Below are 20204 nucleotides of genomic sequence, written 5' to 3'. Positions count from 1 at the left end.
CCAAATCTTATTCTAACATTGATCTCTTGAGTGAGACAACCATTGACCATGATAGTCAGTTTCTTTGTGAAAACATAAACACAAATCCAAGAATGCCAGTTTTAATATAAATAAAAAAAACACCAGCATATAGTCAAGGAAACTCCACAAACGAATAACTTTTTTAAAGTCAACTTTAAAAATAAGACATACATTTTTAGATTTTCTTACCAAATCAATAATTTCACTAACCACCACCGCCCAATCCACCAAAAGACAACCTTTTAGGAAGGTCAGTTGATGGGGTGAAATTATCTTATATATTATCAAAGTCAATTTAGAAGATAAAACTTTTGCCACAACCTACCAAATATTTGAACTCATCTAAAAAAAAAGGAGAGTCCACCTTAGGAATTAAGGTAACAAAATAAGAAGAAAAAAAGAATGAGGTAGTGTGGCTAATACAATGAAATGATCAAACATGACATCCGCATCCACCTTAAGAAACATCTAAAACTTCTTTATGAAAGCAAAATAAACACACATGAATCCAAACTTTTATTCCCCCTAACTGAGCCACCACCAAGTCAATCTCTAACAACAAAAAATGGAAAATCAAGTCAAACTATTCCTTAATAGTGATAGTCCAAAAGGTAAACTTATCCAAAATCGACATTAAAATAAGGTTTAAATAACTGATTGGTAAGAAAACCTCAAGACCTCATAATGCACATCTTTAACTCTTCACCCAAACATTGTCAACGCATAAATCCACTATAACATTTCTCTTCAATCGACTCATCATACAAAAATGAAAATACCCAAAGTTACCATCTTCCTTTTTAAGTCTCATACCTTTAATCCTTTGAGATATTTAAGAGTGTTTGGATCTATAAAAAGGTGTGAGTTTAACAAGGTCCTTGCTTTTTGAAAGAACATTGTCTCTTGATAAAAAAAATCTAATATAATATCCACATACCCAAACACTTTTTTATCTTAAAGTTTCAGGTCTCTCTTAAGAGACTTATGCTTTTCTCTTAGAACCAAAGTTTTCAAACCACAACAAGGTGCCTACTTCATAACCATTGGCAGGTCCCAGTAGCATATGTGATGTGAATAAAGTTGAATTATTCATAAGATGTTTCTATATCTATAGTAAAATATAATTGTTTTTGTATATGTTATAAATTATTTTGGTTTAAATGTATTTTGGTCCCTCTATTTAGATGTTTTTAAATTTTTAGTTTCCCTATTTTAAAATTCAATTTTTTGATCCCTGAACTTTATTTTACTTAAGAATTCGTTGGTCCCTATTCAATTTTGCATATGCGAAGTAATGATTAGGATATAAAATATATTTTTAATGACGTGGAAATGGTGACTTGAGTAATTTATCATTTAATATTTTTTAATTAATAAAATAATAATTTTAATTTTAAAAATTTAGTAATGTATTTGAAAGTTATTTAATTCAAATTTTTGTAAATATGTATTTGAAGGTCGGTTGATTGGGATAAATTATTTTATCCATCATCGAAAGATAATCACAAGCTTATATATAAACAACCTACCAGAGATTTGAACTTACCTAAAAATAAGGAGATTCCACCTTAGCAATCAAGGTAGCAAAATAAGAAGAAATAAAGAGTGAGGTAGTGTGACCAACACAAAGAAATGATCAAACATGACACCCACATCCACCTTAAAAAACATCTAAAACTTTTTTAAAATATACACACATGAACCTAAACTTTTATTATCCCTAACCGAGCCACCACCAAGTCAATCTCTAAAAACAAAAAGGTAAAATCAAGTCAAATTAATCCTCAAGAGTGATAGCCCAATAGACAACTCCATCCAGAATCGACATCAAAATAAGATTTTAATAACTGATCGGTAAAAAAACTCTAAGATCTCATAATGCACCTCATTAACTCTTCATCCAAACATTGTCAAAGCATAAAGTCATTATAGCATTTATCTTTAATATACTCTGGCATACAAAGATGCAAATATCCAAAGTTATCATCTTTCTTTTTAAATCTCGTCTTTTAGCCCTTTGAATAATTTAAGAGTGTTTAAATCTATAAAAAGGTGTCAGAGTTCAACAAGGTTCCTGCTTCTAGAAAAAACATTATCTCCGATAACAAATCTAAGCTAGCATCCACGTACACAAACACTTTTTTACCCTAAAGTTTCAAATCTCTCTTAAGAGATTTATGCTTTTCTTTAAAGACAAAAAAATTTCCAACTACAGTTTTCCAACCACAACAAGGTCCCTACTTCATAACCATTGGCAATTCATAAGTTGTTTCTATATCTATAGTAAAATAGAATTATTTTTGTATATGTTATAAATTGTTTTGGCTTAAAAGCACTTTTGATCCTTATATTTAGGTATTTTTAAATTTTTAGTCCTTCTATTTTAAAATTCAATTTTTTAATCTCCGAATTTTATTTTATTTGGGATTTCATTGGTCGCTCTCCAATTTTATATACGTGTATTGGTGACTAAAGATATAAATTTATTTTTAATGATGACTTGAATAATTTATTATTTAATATTTTTAATTATTAAATTAATGATTTTTTTTAAAAATGTAATTGAAAATTATTAATTCAAATTGTTTAAACCAATAAAAATTATTTAATACATTTTTTTTAAAAGAACTGTTTTAGGTTTAAAGCACATGTAGTTGGTTTTGATTACTTATGTTTATGTAAGATATATAAACACTAAACTTTCTTTTAATGAAATAATGTGGGCTTTCAACTCTCAATACATATGCAATACCATCCATGTTCATGTTACTTCTAACATTTCCTTCTTCCAACATATCCTTCTTCCATCATTCTCACCATAATCAAAGGTATCATCATCATTATCTTTCTAAAAATAACATGGAGATAGTAGAGAAAAGACATGTTTATTTGAAAAGAGAGAAACATAAACTCGGGAACATCGGGAACATGAACTAAATCCTGCAACAATCGAGTTGGAACTTGTGTTGAGCTGACATCTTTATGAGTTGGAAATCAAGTGCATTGTTATAGTACTAAAAGTAGGCCGGTGCTTGATGTTTATGTGCACAATGTATTGATTGACATGTATGCAAAATGTGTATCACTTAAAACATGCTTGGGATGTTTTGATTCAACGCAAGAGTTATTTCAACAATAAGTAACCGCAACCAACAATATCAAAATGAGGAAAGCTAACTTTGTATAACATTACACTCAATAACCGAAAATTGTGGTGGCAATTATGGCTTATGATTTCTCTAGGGAACTAAAAAAAATGAAATCAACTACCAAAACTTATCATACAACAAAATAACTAGAGGTATTCAATTCATGAAATCAATAACTAGTTAACCATAATTGTCTATAATGTTAAGAGTTATATGATGATACCTTTAATTATGGTGAGAATGATGAAAGAAGGAATGTTGGAAATAACATAAAAATGGATGATATTATTGCATGTATCTTGAGAGTTGAAGTCCCACATTATTTTCATGAAAGTTCAGTGTTTATATATTTTATACAAGTGGATTGGAGAGAAGTCCCAAATACATGGGCCTTAAACAATTCTTTTAAAATAATTATGTTAAATAATTATTATTAGTTTAAATAAATTTGAATTAATAATTTCCATTTCCATTTTAAATTAATAATAATTAAAATAATTATTTTATTAATAAAAATAATAATAATAAATTATTCAAGTCATCATTATCACATCATTAATTTAAAAACACATAAATAGGAAGTTCAAAAGTGCTTGTTTTTATAAACTATCTTGAAAAACATAAGAAAAAGCTGGAAAAAATTATTTAAAAAATGTCGGAACTTTTTCTATAATTTCTCGCAAACAATTTCACAAAACCAATGTCATCAAATAAGTCAATTCAAGTTAGTCCTAGTAGCATATGTGGTGAGGAATGGCCATGAAGTATAAGAGAAGCCCCTTCTAGTATCAGAGAAGCCCCTATTTTCTGGGTAAACATTTGTGCACATGACAATTTTACTCTTAATCGCATTCTTAAATCAGAGTAAAAACATAACTGTTATCAACATTTTTTAATAAGAATCACAGCCTTATTTTTATTCAAAGAAAACTTGTAAACAGGGCATCAATCCAAACTAGGCATAGGCACAAATTGAAAATGATCAAAATAGTGTTTCAAATGATAATGTCCCAGAAGAGCCTTGCTCACCAGAGTGTCATCTAAATGATCAAAATATTCAGCATTTGAATACTTTCTAAATTGTTGGCATAATGTTCTTGATACCTTTTTTACTTTCCACCTTCTCGAGCACAGCATATTTCCTCTCTCAATTAATTATGTTCAGTAGAATATTCTCATACACACATCCATCGCAAATACGGTTTTTGTTGAATAAAACTAATCTTGATAAGAATATACTTTCAACTCAACTAAACCACTAGCAATAAATGAAAAATAAATCCATTTAAAGCAGGGTTGTAGCCTGTGCAACTGATAACAATTCAAATCGGAGTCATTTCACAACAAAAGGTATTCAACTTCTTAAGTTGGAATCCTAAAGAAGCGGTGATCAAGGGCTTGGCGAGCAGTAATACGTTTGGGAGGATCATAAATCAATAAGCCATGTAACAAATCAATTAACAAGGATCTTGAGGACTCTACATGACGCGATATAATGTCCTGCATAGAGAATAATAGCTGGTCATTACAAGTTACTATGCACACATACTGTAATTGATGTATTAAGATCAAGCCAGAAACCACTGATATGGAAGAAGGAACAAAACAAACCTTAAGACGACCAAGCCTCTTCACTGCATTAATGCTCTCCCTTGAAACAGCTCCTTCAGGCCATCTTAGTCGTGATCCACGCTTGAAATATTTTTCTGCACCCTTGCTACATATTGATTGTCAGGCAAATATTAGTTAAAAGATGTTACCAGATTGAATTTAGTGCACTCAATTAGATGTATCTCAACAATTAGTTTAATGGAAAGAGAAATTTATAGTACATGCTGAAAATTCATTACTTACTTAGCCTTTTGAATCATATGCTCCGGTAGAGGTCCCAAAACTCTCTCCATCATTGCCAGGTGCTCCAAATTTTCATGTGTCTGAAACAATGCTTCTCCCTGGCAAAAGTTTCAAGAGTTAGAATGCTAAAACCAGCTGTTCCAGATTCAAACCAAGCTAACATCTCGAGAGATGGAAGACCAACCGTGCATAATTCGAAGAGAATACATCCAACACTCCACAAATCACACGGGGTTGACCACCCTACACCTGGAATAGCATTCCACATGCATGTGAGAATACATTAACAACTAAAAACTATATGATCAACCCAACAGTCTATTAATAATTTCCCATAATCATCAAAAAGAAATAGATTTGGTATTTCAATATGTTTTTTATAATGTCAACATGAGAGAAGAAACAAAACAGACACCGAAATGCATAAGAAAAAAATAATAATTGGGTATTCATCAAGAGAATACAATCTAAATTTTGAAAAATGTCAGTCATTACGATACAAAGAGCTCAAAACAACCAATAAAGTGAGCACCAAAAATCCAAGATAATAAGAGAAAATGGGAAATAGTTCCTAGAAGATTTAATCAGAGATGTGATGCAGCTACCGGAAATATTTTTCATAGGTCAAAACATTTCTCATTATCGGTCACTATTTTCATCTTCAAGCACATGCTAACTGTGACACACATTTACTCTGGACAGAGGAATGGACAAACAAGTAAAGCAACACATTCTCACCAACCAAAAACATATTTCGTTACCTAAGATAACCTCAGGGGCTCTGTAATGCCTTGTAGAAACAATGGAGCTATGGCTCTGATTTGCAGATGCAGTACTACCAAAATCAATCAGCTTAATAGCACTAGACTTAGGCAAGCACCTAAATTGTGTTTCATCTGAGAAAACCCTCTGTACCAGTCAAGTAATTTTTATTAAATATATTTTTATAGCAAATCTACAGATGGTTATTTTTTATCTGAAAACACCAAGTACCTTACAACTAGGTAGCTTTACATAGTCAGAAGAAACAAGAAGTATATTTTCTGGCTTCAGGTCGGTGTGGATTAGCCGTAGTTCATGCATATCTGAATATGACAATGCATGAGAAGCATATTATAAAGTAAGTCGGACACAACAAAGATACACTGCATCCTGAGACAAACTAAGCAAGCTAAGGAAAAAGATGTTGATTTATAACCAAGAGATATATGAATAAAACACGAGGAATAAACGCTTGAGGTCAAGAATAATATCCACAGACATGCTACAGATTCCAAAAGCTGTCGTCCAAATTCACGAACAAGATCCACAGGGAATGGGCAGTATTTATTTCTCTTTAGAAAATCAAATAAGCTTGGTCCAAGCTTCTCAAAGACCTGATAACACCATTAAAATGCGTTGAAAGGAATGTTTCTACTCAGTTTCCAGATCTATGAATAAATCCCACATGGACATGTGTATACATAATAATCTATTGTAGTTGAACTTATCAATTCAATTAAATTGCAACATAAACGAGGATAAATCACCTACCCTTCCTGAACTTAAAAAACTATGCGCTGATGGAGAACAAAACTAACCAATTTCAAAATAATGCAAAATCAACCTCTACGCCTAATCCAATTTGGTATTCAACTCACTACAAACTTTATCAAAACTAACTAACTGAATATGACAAAATCCAGGAAAATGTTCTGATGAAAGGAATATAATAAGACTACTTACAATGCATATGTGATTCCGATAATCAAACCATTTCTGGATCTGTACACACCTGCAAATAACAATTGTGGTTAAGTAAATATTTATATCAGCCATCTCTTATCGCAAAGAAACACTAACCAAAAAACCAAATTTTATTAGGTTAATACCGTGAGCATCCCACATCACTCTTCACAAGACGCTCCAGCACACCAACCTCGATCATTGCTGCGTCGCGATACTTCTGGATGCTTCTAATTACCTTGATAGCTACATAATCTCTTGTTTGACGATCCCAACATTCCAAAACTCGACCAAAAGTGCCTACAGCACTAGAAATATGCTGAATGACACAAGCAGAGTCACAATAAAAATTTAAACTTGTATTCAGAGACAACTTGACCGCTAACCTTCACCCATTTTGCCGAGAATTTTATCTGTCAATACAAAATTTTAAAAAATATATGTAAAAAAAATAAAAATCAAACCACTAGATCTTACAAAACTAATATCATAATTCATAACAGCACCAAATTACAAATCAATAAGAAAACCAAATTGATAAAAAGATTTATAATCATAATGAAAACAGATTTACATCTAGGAGTGAGATTTTCGCCGAGATTGAAAACATAATGTCCATCGCGATCGTCGTTTCTTCTAGGAGGCGATGCATACTTTTTTTCATCACCAACCACCGCGAAAGTTCTCTGTGCCTAAAATTCCGAATTATCAATCAAAAGAATGAAGAAAAAAATGAAGAATTATGAAATTGAAGGAGGTTAATTTACCTGTGGAAATGGAGGAGGAGCTACATCCCATTCGAGACGAGGTCGTTTCCGTGTTCGTTCCCTTTCCATGATAGATACCATTGACATGCAGATAAGGTTAAGAGTTGAAAAGCATATCTGCGACGAAATTTTCTACGAAAAATTAGAAATCAAGTGTGAAATTGAGGAAAGATAGTTGTGGGGAAGATGAAGAATGTAATTGCAGAGAAAGATACGGGATTCCTGTGTGTGTAAGAACGGAGAACCGAAACAAAGCCGTTAGGCGTTAGGGTTCTGTTTGTTTTGTACTTTCTCTTTTATCGCATGAAATTGTAAGTACAGATCAATCTGGTCGCTATATGATAATCTTTCTTTAATTTAATCTCTAAATTATTAAAATTAATTGAAGAATTGTTCCTCTATTCAACTAATTAATTCTTCTAAAATTTAATTGAATGACTAAATAGTTTCATAAAATATAGTTTTAAAATGTATGGTTAAGACAACTCAATCGGTAACTATGTAGGAACATCAGATGTAAAGGGTGCGGATTCAAATCTGCGAGATCCCATTTAATCATCTTTAAAAGGATGTATTCCGTTCAGGAACTAGAAATCGATGTGATTGGTGAACTAAATGTCTTGATTTGGTGGTGTTAATCTTCGAAATTGGCCAAATCTAGCGGAGCATGGGTGGATGATGCGGAAGTAATGGTTATTTCATCCATTTTAAGTATTGGGGCAGGTATAAAAGGTGTGTGTATTTTGGTCGGTGATCCTCTAAAATGGCCAACTCTTTTAGTTAGCACGGAGAAGAGGATATGTAGTTCATTTGACGACTGCGCGATTCCACTCTATGAGTCTGTTCACAAGGATAAGACTGCAACTACCTTTCTTCGACTTTGCAATGGCTTTCCTGAAACATTTAAAGTTGCTCATTATCAACTTCATCTGAGATCCTGGGCCTACATGAGGGTATTCTAGTTGTGTTTCAAGCATAAATCCTAGAAATCTTCCCTTGGATTGTTCCTTAGTTTGTTCCACTTGAGGCGCTCCTCTCAGGACAACTTCCATGACCAATGACTCGTTAGTTTCCATCCGAGCAATCCCTGGTTTGACCCCTTCACTCGGAATTGGGGTGATTTTCCAGGGCATTTTCTACTGGTGAGGCCCCTTATGCTAGAGGTTCATCTCACTTTGTGCTACTCCCTTGTCGAGTCTTCTCGCTTTTGTAGGAGTTTGTTTCTAAAGTATTGATCTTCATCCCATTTCAACTAATATGTCCATTCCTTATGCACCAGGTTGTGTCCTCTTTCTCATGACAAGTTGGTAATGAAGGAAGACATGCGTTCTTGGTTTCAGGGGCTCAGCTATGAGGAAAGGTTCATCCACAATGAGGTTCCCTCTACCGAGGTGAGGAAAATACTGATTGACACTTACGTCCTTGTTAGTGTGGTCAACTAGGATGAGAGGGAAATATTTTTGGTGAGGACAGAGTCTTATAGTTTTATTTTTTACATGTGTGATTGCATTTTATAGATTATATGGACACGCTGAAGATGCTTTATGATCTTACTGGTGCCAGAGCTGTCAAGGTTATTGTGCCCCCTCTGACTACGACTTTTTTTGCTTCAACCCTTGCTCTCATCTCGGTTATCGGGACTTTTGCTTCTACACTGAGGTCGATCAGCTTGTTGATGGTGCGGTCTCTATTATTATGGGGGCGCCCTTATCTCCAATTTCAAGAAAGAGGGGACATGATAAATACCAGTCATCTCCCCAGAAGAATGCTCTTCTAAGCGGAATCGTCTTTCTAGGGACGATGATTCAAAGGAGATAACTCCCTTCTTGCGGATGTCCGACGTTTTCTCGTCTCGGCTTTCCCGAACTCCTAAAGAGGCTGCTCATGCTACCATGTCAACGCCAGACTTGTGCTTTGTCCAGAATATCTCTAAAGGAAGGAAGATTGAGCTTGTTTATATGGTTATTTACATCATGTATTGAGTTGCATATATATTCTCCCTTATCTCTTGTGGCCAAGGAGACGACATGGCTCCTGACAAACCTTCCCAAGAAAGGAACACTTATAAGAGGAAATGTGAAGCTATGGATCAAAAGTGTTCTACTCTTAAGAAGGATTTGGCTGAGCTTCAGAAGAAGGCCGAGCTTACTGGCTCTCTACAAGAGAAGGTGAAGACCTACAACTCCCATTTTACTCTTGGTTCCTGGATACCTGAGTTGGAGGTTACTCTTAAGGAGGAGGAGAAGCGTCTTCAAGATGCCTCTGATGGCGCTATCAAGAAGACTCGTCAGGTGGAGTGTTTGTGTAAGCCCTGGAGGAAATAGTTTTATTAGAACTTGGTACTTGTATCAAATTATTTATTAATAATTAAAAGGCAATTTTTATTGTGTTTGTTTTTATAAAATAATAAAGTCCCTAAAATGGTTAGTTCGTTTAATGAAATATTAAGTGTGACTTATTCATGAAATCTCATTAGATTAAACATAAGGACATTATTCTTAAAGTACCTATAGTCGAGATTTATTATGAAGTGGGATAACATTATAGCATTGAGACTATTATGTTGATAGACTGATGATCACATCTCATGGATCATGGATAAAGAGTTATCAAGTTTTCACATATGTATGAATATTAGGGGTAATATTTATACTAGATTGACCTGCTATGAGAATACTACATATAATATTATGCAAAGTGTCATAAGTTATTATCATGGTGATAGTGGTGTATACCACCCTTCGACCTGAAACCACTATGAACCCTAGATATATAATCAAATACTTTATTGTTAATCAAACATTGTCCGTAACTGGATGACCATAAAGGCAGTTGATAGGAAATCCACAAATCATGTTGGGGGACATGAGTGACCTAGATGGAATTTGCTTATCTTGCGTAACAAGATAAATGTCTAAGGGTCTAATATTGAACTGGATAAGGGTGACACGGTTTTTGCCTTGTGTTCAATATAAACATTAGGGTGTCGCGACGCAAAAAATACTCAAGCGCACGAACGCTCCAAATTAACAAGAGTCACCACCGAAATTTATTTTTAAAAGGGAAAACATCGATAAAACCATAAAAGAACAAAAATATGATCGTCGCAACCAAATTCGAGTTCATAGTCAATTATGCGCGAGGAATGTATTAACACTCATCGACATCCGTTGTAATAAATGAGAACCACTTAATAAGTTTTACGAATAAGAGTGTTAGCCTAAAATATTTTTGATTTCTTCTAGTTATTACGACATATTTACAAAAGGAAATAAAGGTGGGAAATTAATTTTTTATTAGGGTGTTTGACAAGATGTGAATCTTGCTCCTATGTATCTCTCGGCGCGATGGAGAATTACGTAGTTCAGAGTAGCAAATGTTTGTTTGTTGGTTGATTTTAGTGAACGATGTGTAGGCCATATTTGAGAATTTTAAGCGTTTTGTTTATCGCGCATGGGAGGAATAAAGTGTTTACTTGTTTTTACCGCTGGAATGGATAAAACATTGTTCGTTTGTGAAAAAACTATTGGTCGCGCCGAGGCATAAAAAGTAGGTTTGATTGGTTGAAGTTGTTTTTAGGTGTAAGACGAGTATTCAAAAAGAAAATTATACGACTTGTATCGAAATACTCGAGGATCACATGGATATACGTCTAATAGATCCTTTTTCATTCGAGTTTTGATTGTAAAAAGAAGTTTGAATATGAATTGACTCAAGATCTCTCAAAGATGACAACTACTCGAAAGACAAGTTATACGACTTGTATCCAAGTGCTCAGGGATCACAAAGATATACGTCCAATAGACCCCTTTTTCATATGTGAAGGAACGATTTGAGTTTGATTACGTTATCAAGTTTTAGGAGAACGGTGAATACTCGAAAGGCAAGCTATATGACTTGTATTTAAGTACTCGAGAATCACAGAGATATACATCCAATACATTTTTTTTATCCGATTTCTTGTGAAAATAATTTTTATTTACTTGTGAAAATAAGTTTGATTTTATATTGAAATATAGTAGAGTTTTTTATTATTATAATATTTAAGAATGAAAATTAACCAATCTACAAAATTAAAGATTAGAAATAAAGAAAAAAGAGGGTGCAAGCATAACAAGTGGGGGTAAATGGCTTGAGGGCCCTAAGACCAACTCACTTAAACAAAAAGAAAGGCAAACAAAAGCGTTGGACCGTATGATAATGATCAGGCGGTCATGATTTAGGTTAGGAGATCCTGGCATTTGGGCCTTCTGATTAAGACATAACGGCATATTCAAGTAAGGATTGTGTAGACCTTATGAGGGAGTCATGTACATGATCCTGCATCCACTTAAATCCAACACCCACTCAGACTTTGACACGTGTCCTTTTTTTAATTAAAATTTAAAATTAAAAATCTCTCTCTCTCCCTCTCTCTCTCTCTTCTCTCTCTCTCTCTCTCTCTCTCTCTCTCTCTCTCTCTCTCTCTCTCTCTCTCTCTCTCTCTCTCTCTCTCTCTCTCTCTCTCTCTCTCTCTCTCTCTCTCTCTCTCTCTCTCTCTCTCTCTCTCTCTCTCTCTCAAGCTTCTCTTTTCCTTTCTTTTCCCTCATTATTTTCTCCTCTCTTACAAATAACAAAATTAAAGTATCATACAACGAACACCACCCACAAGTTAAACTTTCAAAATCATAATTAAAAAAAAGGTTAAATATACTTTACCCCCTCTAATGTGAGCGAATTTCGGTTTACCCTTATGTAAAAAAAAATTATTACCCTCTTATAATGCTTAACTTCTATTTATTTGGCCCATTTAGTGACGTGGAACTGGAATATTCCTATTTGTTGAGTCGGCAAGCAACATGACATTTTATTTAATTTTTTAAAATTTACATGGATTTTTAATATATTTTTATAAGTTTTTGAAAAAAAATTAATGTATTAATATTTTTTGGGTTAAATACACTTTACCTCATACAATGTGGGCGAATTTTGGTTTACCCCGTAAAAAAAATTAAAATAAATTTATTTTAAAAAAAATCCACTTGGATTTAAAAAATAAATAAATAAAATGTCGTGTGGACTGGCCAGTTAGCAAATTTGAAGATTCCATAATTGACACCTCACCAAATGGGTCAAAGAAATATAATCTAAACATTACAAGGGGGTAATCAAAAGAAAAAATTACAGGGCGGTAAACCGAAATTCACTTACATTGCAGGGGGTAAAGTATATTTAACCATAAAAAAAGGAAGATGGAACTATCCAAAACGAGTCAAGATGGCGGATTGAAGGGTGCGACGACAACAAATGTACGCGCCGACAGTTGCGTAAGACGCTATAGTGATCGAAGGTGGTGGCTCGGGAGAGCGACACGGCGATGCAAGGGGTAGCTCGTTTTCGATGATTCTTCTTCCTTTATTTTTTAGATATTTTTTTGTTGATGGATTGTTAATTGTGAAAATATTGTTTTGGATTTTTGTGATGAATTATTATTGAAAGGTGTTATGAAGGTGGTGATTAAGGAGGGAATGGCCTTTGATAATGAAGGTAGTAAGGTCGATGTTGAAGAATATGGTTGAAGGTGGAAGGTAGTTTGGTTAATGTGATGTGGTGGTGATGGTTGTAGGTTTTAATAGTTGGTGATAGTGATTCAATGTATGAAGGAGAATGTGTATGTTATTAATGGTGATCAATGGTGTTGGTGAATATGAAAGATGAATGTGATGGTGTGGTATTTTGTTAATATGGTTTGAGGATGGTCAAAACACGTGAGAGGGAGAGAGCTTTTTTTAAATGGATTTTTTTCCTTAATTTTTTCCCACATTGTGAATTTGTTTACTCCTATTTATACTAGAAATCAGATTAAATAAAAAAGGAAAAGGAAATTAAATATTGACAATGTGATTGAAAGGAAATCAAATTATTACTTATGTTGGTTCTATGTGTTGGCATCAATTTTGGTAAAACCTAGAGTTTTCACAAGTTGTCACAAGTGTTGTCTTGACATGAGATAACAGGTTTCTACAGGGTGTTTAAAATATGGTTGTGCGGGATTTAGCTGAGATGTCAGGCCCGATGTCAAGACATCTGTATACAAAACATTCAGTCTGAATGTTATGTATTTTGTGATTGCGTTTTTTATGCTAATTTGCATGTGATTGATGTGGAGATTGAACGCGTCATTCAAGCAGTAATTAAAACCAGATTGATTTATTTTCCAATAAGATATGATCAGTTGTTAAGAAGATACGAATGGAAAATAGTTTTAGGGTTTTATGATGTCCAAGCTCAGTCAAACACTTCTATATAAAGGGCATGGAAAACCTGGTTTTAATACACAAGAAATAACGAACGAAATAGTGAGAGAGAATAAGGGTTTTAGTCTTGTATGAGCTTGTGTATTGTGAGTCATTCATTCATCCTATTGATGATGAATTGGACTAACTTTTGTGTTGTAATTTGTCCACTCTAAGCCTTTAAGCATGAGTGTGTGTTTACTTGGTTGAAGCTTTTAATCAAGATCAAGTATGTGTTCTTGAAAAGTGTATTCTTTCATTGTAATATTTGTTTTTACATCACTGCTGTGATTGAGGGGGAGTGAGTAGGATCTCTTATCTAAGAGTTCTTAGATAGAAGTCACACGGGTAGAGATTAGGTGAAAAGATTGTAACTTGAAGTTGTTTACTGAGAGTCTTTGAACTAATTCTATTTAGTGGATTTCCTTCCTGGCTTGGTAGCCCCCAGGCATAGGTGAGTTTGCACGGAATTGGGTTAACAATTGCTTGTGTCACTTGTACTATTTGAAATTCTGGTATCAGATATGAGAGGTCGAAGGTAATGTCACGACACTAATATCTGAGTTATGCAAACAAGATAAAGATAAAGAATAGTAATGCACGAGACACACGCAATTGTTAACCCAGTTCAGTCCAACTCACCTACATCTTGGGGCTACCAAGTCAGGAAGGAAATCCACTAAAATAGAATCAGTTCAAAGACTCTCCGTACACTTCAACAAGTTACAGTCTTTCTCACCTAATCTATACCCGTGCAATTTCTACCTAAGCACTCTTAGATATGAGAACCTACTCACTTCCCTTCAATCACATCTGTGATTTTAAACAACAATTCTTGTGAAAAGAAGACACTTTTCAATAACACACACTTGATTTTACTTCACAGTCAATCAAGTAGACACACACTTGATCTTGCTTAACAACTTTGATCAAGTAGACACACACTCTTGCTTACAAGCTTTGAGTGACAAATTACAACCCACAAATCAGACCAATTCAATCATCTATGGATGACTTAAATGGCTTACAAGTCTCACGACTAAACAAGACACAAACCCTTGCTCTCTCTCTCTCAGTATTTCGCTCAGTATTGGTTGTGTGTCAAATCAGGTTTTCCAAGTCCCTTTTTATAGAAGCTTTCAGCTGGACTTGGACATCTTGAAAACCCTAAAACTATTTTCCAATTAAATCTTCTCATAACAGCTGGGTAGATCTCTTTGGAAAATAAGTAAATCAGGTTGTAATCAATGATTGAATGCGCCTGCAAATCAGATCTTCAATCATACACAGATTGCCATTAAATGCGTAATTACAAACCACATAACATTCTCCCTGAATGTTCTGTGTACAGGATGTCATGACATCGGGTCTGACATCCTGGAACAATCTTGCATAATTGCATAATTCCTCTTATAATTTTCAGCAGGTACAAAACATATCAGATGCCATGACATTGTGTATGACATCCTGAAACAATCCTGCATAATTATGTTTTCCATTTAAACTCCAGCAGGTACACATATATCTTAAGTTAAGACATCACATGCAACATCTTGTGAACACTCTTTGTTTTACCAAAATTGTTGCCAATACTTAGAACCAACAAACTCCCCCTTTGGCAAATTTTGGCTAAAACATATATCTGTCCATTTTTGTTCACAAGATAAAACACATCAGCAGTTAAATAACATAACAGCAGTTTAAGCAGCAGCAGAAGCAAACACAATTACTAGATATAACTACTAGTAATACACACATGCACAAGGGTACTTCTTCTCCCCCTAAATATGTGCAACACAAACAGAATTACTAGTTATAGAGGCACCTAGTAAAACACACAAATGCACAAGGATACTTCTTCTCCCCACAAATATGTGCAACACAAACATCTCCTTTAATAATAACAGGACCTGTAACCACATCACCTGTAACAGTCAGAATATCATTCTGACATCTGCTTCAACATCACTTGTGCACCACATCAGACATCCCCTTTGACATCTGTAAACAGAACAACATTTTGTCTTACATCAAACACATCTCCTTCAATAATAGTTGTTCATCTGTTCAGCTACATCAGCACATACATCTCCACATTAGCTCCACATATTTAACTGCTTCCATATCAACACTTCTCCCCCTTTTTAGTCAAAATTGACCAAAGGTGACCAATTGGACAAAATAAATGTCAATTAGCCTGGCAGAGAAAGTCACAGCAGATGTTATAACATTAAAAATGTTAAAACATAATTGTTAGGAGATATAAACCATCATTATACACAACTGTGATAGATGAGATAATGAGAAATCCATGGAACTCATTAAGAGCCCAAATATTACAAAAAGGCATCAGTAAGGACTGCCACAAATTACATACATTTCAACAGAAAAAAAAACAAGTTCTTCAGCATCCAAAGTAGCCAAAAACAGCAGGAGGACTAGTCTTCATATCAGCACCCAAAACAGCCAACCCAACCCAGTCTTCATCACATCACACACCACACACAATCTTCATACCAGGGGAAACTTCACTACTCAGTATGAGGAAGAGGCATCATCTTCACCTTCAGAATCAGAGCTGCCACTAAATTGAGCATTGGACCTCTCACTTGAGGTATTGGCATCTGAATCTTTGGTCTCACCAGCCTTCTCCATCTATTCCTTCTCTAGGCTACTAATAAGAACCTCCAAAGCCTCTTTTCTTGCCTTGGCAACCCTAATACGATTATCCAGTTCTTTACAAGTTTCCTTTAGTTGATCAATTAAGCTACCTTGAGAGGCAGACTCCTTTCTTGTAGATGTCATGACAACATCATTGACATGGCTTCCTTCAAACAGCTTGTAGTGAATGGATAGTGAAGGATTTCTTCTGCTTGGAATGTCACTTGTGTTGAGAATGCCTGGTTGCTGGCTCAAGATAATTCCACACATGATGGATGGAAAGGCAATGGACAGCTTCACTGCATTTGTGGAGGCATGTCTCACAATTTGATCAAACATAAACCTTCCAAAGTCAAAGTTTATCCTGGTTCCAATAGCATAAATGATTCTTCCAAGACCAATAGAGATGGTAGATATATGATTAGTAGGCACCTAGTTGGCTGAACCAATCTTATGTAAGATGGCATATTTGACAGTTAGCTTGCCAGCTGATAGGTGATTCCTACTAGGTCATTCCTTAACTTGGCCAGCAGTAATAGTCCTACAGACTTCATTGTTTGTAGCCTCTAAATTCACTCCTCCATCAGTTCCTCTCCCTAGGAACTTGTTGATTATGGTTGGGGAGAATCTCACACATCTACCTCTTACAAAAACTTTGCAAAATTCCCTGCTACTCTTTTTCAGAAATATCCTCATGGATATTCACAACAAACTCTTTTACTAATCCCTCATAACATTGGGGCAGAGCAACCACAATCTTCATCAGTCCAACAGCCTTAATCAATTCCATGACTTCCTTCACCTCTACAGCCTCCTTTCCCAACTCCCTTTCAACAACAACCCTTCTTTGAATGACAAACTTCCATTTGGCAACACCATCTTCTAAATGAAAAAAGATGTTTGATAACACTAAAATTTACCGTATTTTCGACTCTGATTTCACATGCATTCTAGTTGTTTTATTGTTATTTTGTTGTGTTATTGCTATGTTTTCCTTTGTTTTCAGGTTTTTATTTTAATCGGAGTCCTGATCGAGAAAAGGAGCGAAAAGAGCCAAAAACCCTAAAATTCAGCATTTTGTACTTGTGGCCTACCCCATGGCTGGCGCCATAGACCCTGCCATGACGTGTCCAAGCTCAACTTCCCTCAACTTCCACGTTCCCCACTACCTCCACTAAGGCACCTCAGATTGGCCTTGTGGCGGGCGCCACAAGAGGAAAGTTTTTCCCTCCCATTTTCAAGTTGAAGGGCATCCTTGTCATTTCCATCTTTTTACTTGCTTATAAATAGAAACTCGAATTCACTTTTACAATCATCCAAACTTAGAGCAGAGGCAAACTCAGAGCAACTTTGTTTCACTTAGGCATATATTGAGTATTATAAAGTGGTAATCGCTTCGCATTGGAGTGTTACCACAATTGTGTAATCGAGTCTGTGATAGAGTCTGTAATCGAGTTTGGAGCACTTTGGAAGGAAGTTAATCCTGCCGCCATTTTCATTTCCGCTTTGCAATTTATTCAACCCTCCGATTGGAGCAGGTTTTTATTACTTGTCTTTATCTTATTTATTTTCCCGCACTCGCTTTACTTTATTTATTTCTCGCACTCGCTTTACTTTATTTATTTCCTCGCACTCGCTTTACTTTATTTATTTCTCGCACTCACTTTAAATTATTTATTTCCTCGCACTCGCTTTACTTTCATTTATTTCTCGCACTCGCTTTACTTTTATTTACTTTCCGCACTCGCACTACTTTTATTTATTTTAATGCACTTTTACTTTACCATGTCTAACTAAATTTATAAGGTTAGAATGTAAGGATCGTAATTAAACCAGTAATCCGTACAATTGTTCGTAGAAACACTTAAGGGCTATTTTAACTTTCAAATTAAGTTTTCCCGCACTTCAATTCCGTTGGGTAAGATCGAAAGCCGTCCAACGTCTATTTAAACTTAATTATTTTTAACTATTTCAAAAACAGCGAAAGCGCTTTGTTTAGTTCATTAGGAGATTTTAACATTAAGAAGAAAAGAGAATTTAAAACTATTTTCGAACGCGTTTATAAGTTTAGAGTCTGGTTCGTAAGAACCTCTTTTGGTTAAGAAATCCAGGTTATAATACTTTCCAACTTAGTGAAGATACTATATTTCTTAAAAATAGGTTTACTACTCTAATGCAATGCGCGCCTTTTTATAAGTGACAATAAGAGGGTTTGATTAGGGAGTACAACTCGGTTCTGAATACGCGAAAGCGTTAGTTCCTGTTAAATTAGTTCTTTTCAAAGTAGGAAACACTGTCCATAAGTAGCTCTACTAGCAAGTACTTGGATTATTAATTGATTACGTGAATTACATTCGACCCTGTCTTTATTAATTAAATTTATTTCAAAAATTTATTTTCCATTGCACACTCTAAAAAACACCTATTTTGATTGCTTTTGATAAACACCATAACAATAGATAACGATAGATTGACACTTGGTCTCTGTGGATTCGACAATCTTTTATATTACTCTGACGCGTTCGTATACTTGCGAAACACCGCATCAAGTTTTTGGCGCCGTTGCCGGGGACCAATTTCGTCAATTTTCATTTTCCTGTTGTTATATCGTTTAGACTTAGGCTATTTCCCGCCGGTCAATGCGAAGAACTCGCAGCACCGGAAGTTTAAGCTTAATATACCCTCTGGCGAAACCTGAACGTTACGCTCGCGCACATTTATTCTTTCATAGAATTAAGAGAGCTATGGCCGAAGATCAAAACCAAAGACCTCTTAAAGATTTCGCTCAACCATCTAATGAAGAACCTAGTTCTAGTATAGTAAACCCAACCATCCCAGCTAATAATTTTGAACTTAAACCATCCCTATTGCAACTAGTGCAACAGAGACAATTCGCGGGTCTCGCTACTGAGAACCCAAACCAACATTTAAAAATATTTCTTCAATTAGCAGACACTTTTAAAACCAATGGAGCTTCTCCTGAGGCAATACGTTTAAGATTATTTCCTTTTTCCCTCGGAGATAAAGCCCTATCATGGTTAGATTCCCTTCCACCCAATTCCATTATGACTTGGGATAACCTTAGAAGAGTTTTTCTTGCTAGATATTTTCCCCCGAGTAAGACCTCCGTTCTTCGAAACCATATAACTAGATTTACCCAAAACCAAGGAGAATCATTGTTCGAAGCTTGGGAGAGATATAAAGAGTTATTACGAGCATGCCCACATCATGGTTTAGAAAATTGGTTAATCATTCAAACCTTCTATAATGGACTTCATTACAACACAAAGATGACCATCGACGCTGCCGCAGGCGGTGCTTTGATGAACAAACCTTATCCTGAAGCTAGTGCCCTCATCGAAGATATGGCTCAAAACCATCAATCATGGGGAGTCGAACGAGCGACAGTTGAGAAGAAGGAAACCCAAGGAGGAGTGCATGAACTAAGCTCTATAAACATGATGCAAGCTAAAATGGACGCATTAGCCCTTAAAGTCGAGCATATGTGCATAAACCCGAATACTGTAGCTGCAATTTCGTCGGATTGTGAGATATGTGGAACCAGAGGACACCAATCTGCAGAATGCAGTCTATTAAACGAAACCCACTCTGAGCAAGTGAACTACACCCAAGGGAACCCATACTCGAATACCTATAACCCTGAATGGAGGAATCACCCGAACTTCTCCTATAAAAACAATAACTATATTCAAAATAATGCACCTCCGAGACCTAGTTATCAAGCCCCTAGA

At 35.0% G+C, this 20204-nt stretch overlaps 1 protein-coding gene and 1 non-coding gene across 2 annotated transcripts; both read right to left on the bottom strand.

Annotated features, from left to right (window-relative positions):
* Window positions 1-4058: 4058 nt before the first annotated feature.
* Window positions 4059-7893, bottom strand: LOC127085095 (serine/threonine-protein kinase AFC3). Its single transcript, XM_051025673.1, has 13 exons — window positions 7732-7893; window positions 7517-7633; window positions 7324-7441; window positions 7136-7162; window positions 6896-7049; window positions 6750-6798; window positions 6286-6400; window positions 6018-6109; window positions 5786-5933; window positions 5209-5273; window positions 5025-5122; window positions 4782-4887; window positions 4059-4670 (listed from the first exon to the last, which is right to left on the bottom strand). Exons 2-13 carry the CDS (start codon window positions 7601-7603, stop codon window positions 4533-4535), a joined length of 1197 nt encoding a protein of 398 aa, XP_050881630.1. The 5' UTR covers window positions 7604-7633; window positions 7732-7893; the 3' UTR covers window positions 4059-4532.
* An 11687-nt stretch (window positions 7894-19580) lies between these two features.
* On the bottom strand, window positions 19581-19687 carry LOC127088745 (small nucleolar RNA R71). Its single transcript, XR_007790567.1, has one exon. It is a non-coding gene; the product is annotated as a small nucleolar RNA R71 (small nucleolar RNA).
* Between the last annotated feature and the right edge of the window lie 517 nt (window positions 19688-20204).

The sequence above is a fragment of the Lathyrus oleraceus genome, chromosome 5 (genome assembly GCF_024323335.1).
Source record: "Lathyrus oleraceus cultivar Zhongwan6 chromosome 5, CAAS_Psat_ZW6_1.0, whole genome shotgun sequence".
In the NCBI taxonomy this organism is placed as follows: domain Eukaryota; kingdom Viridiplantae; phylum Streptophyta; class Magnoliopsida; order Fabales; family Fabaceae; genus Lathyrus; species Lathyrus oleraceus.
Note: the sequence above shows the minus strand (reverse complement) of the source record. Positions and strands in the feature narration are given on the sequence as shown.

Bases quoted from the DNA above. Each gene is read 5' to 3' on its own strand.
- LOC127085095 (XM_051025673.1), bottom strand. From the start codon at position 7,603: ATGTCAATGGTATCTATCATGGAAAGGGAACGAACACGGAAACGACCT. The intron at 7,163-7,323 runs GTAAATCTGTTT...TTGTATTGACAG, and splicing joins CGAAAATCTCACTCCTAGAT to ATAAAATTCTCGGCAAAATG. The intron at 5,934-6,017 runs GTACTTGGTGTT...TGACTGGTACAG, and splicing joins TAAAGCTACCTAGTTGTAAG to AGGGTTTTCTCAGATGAAAC.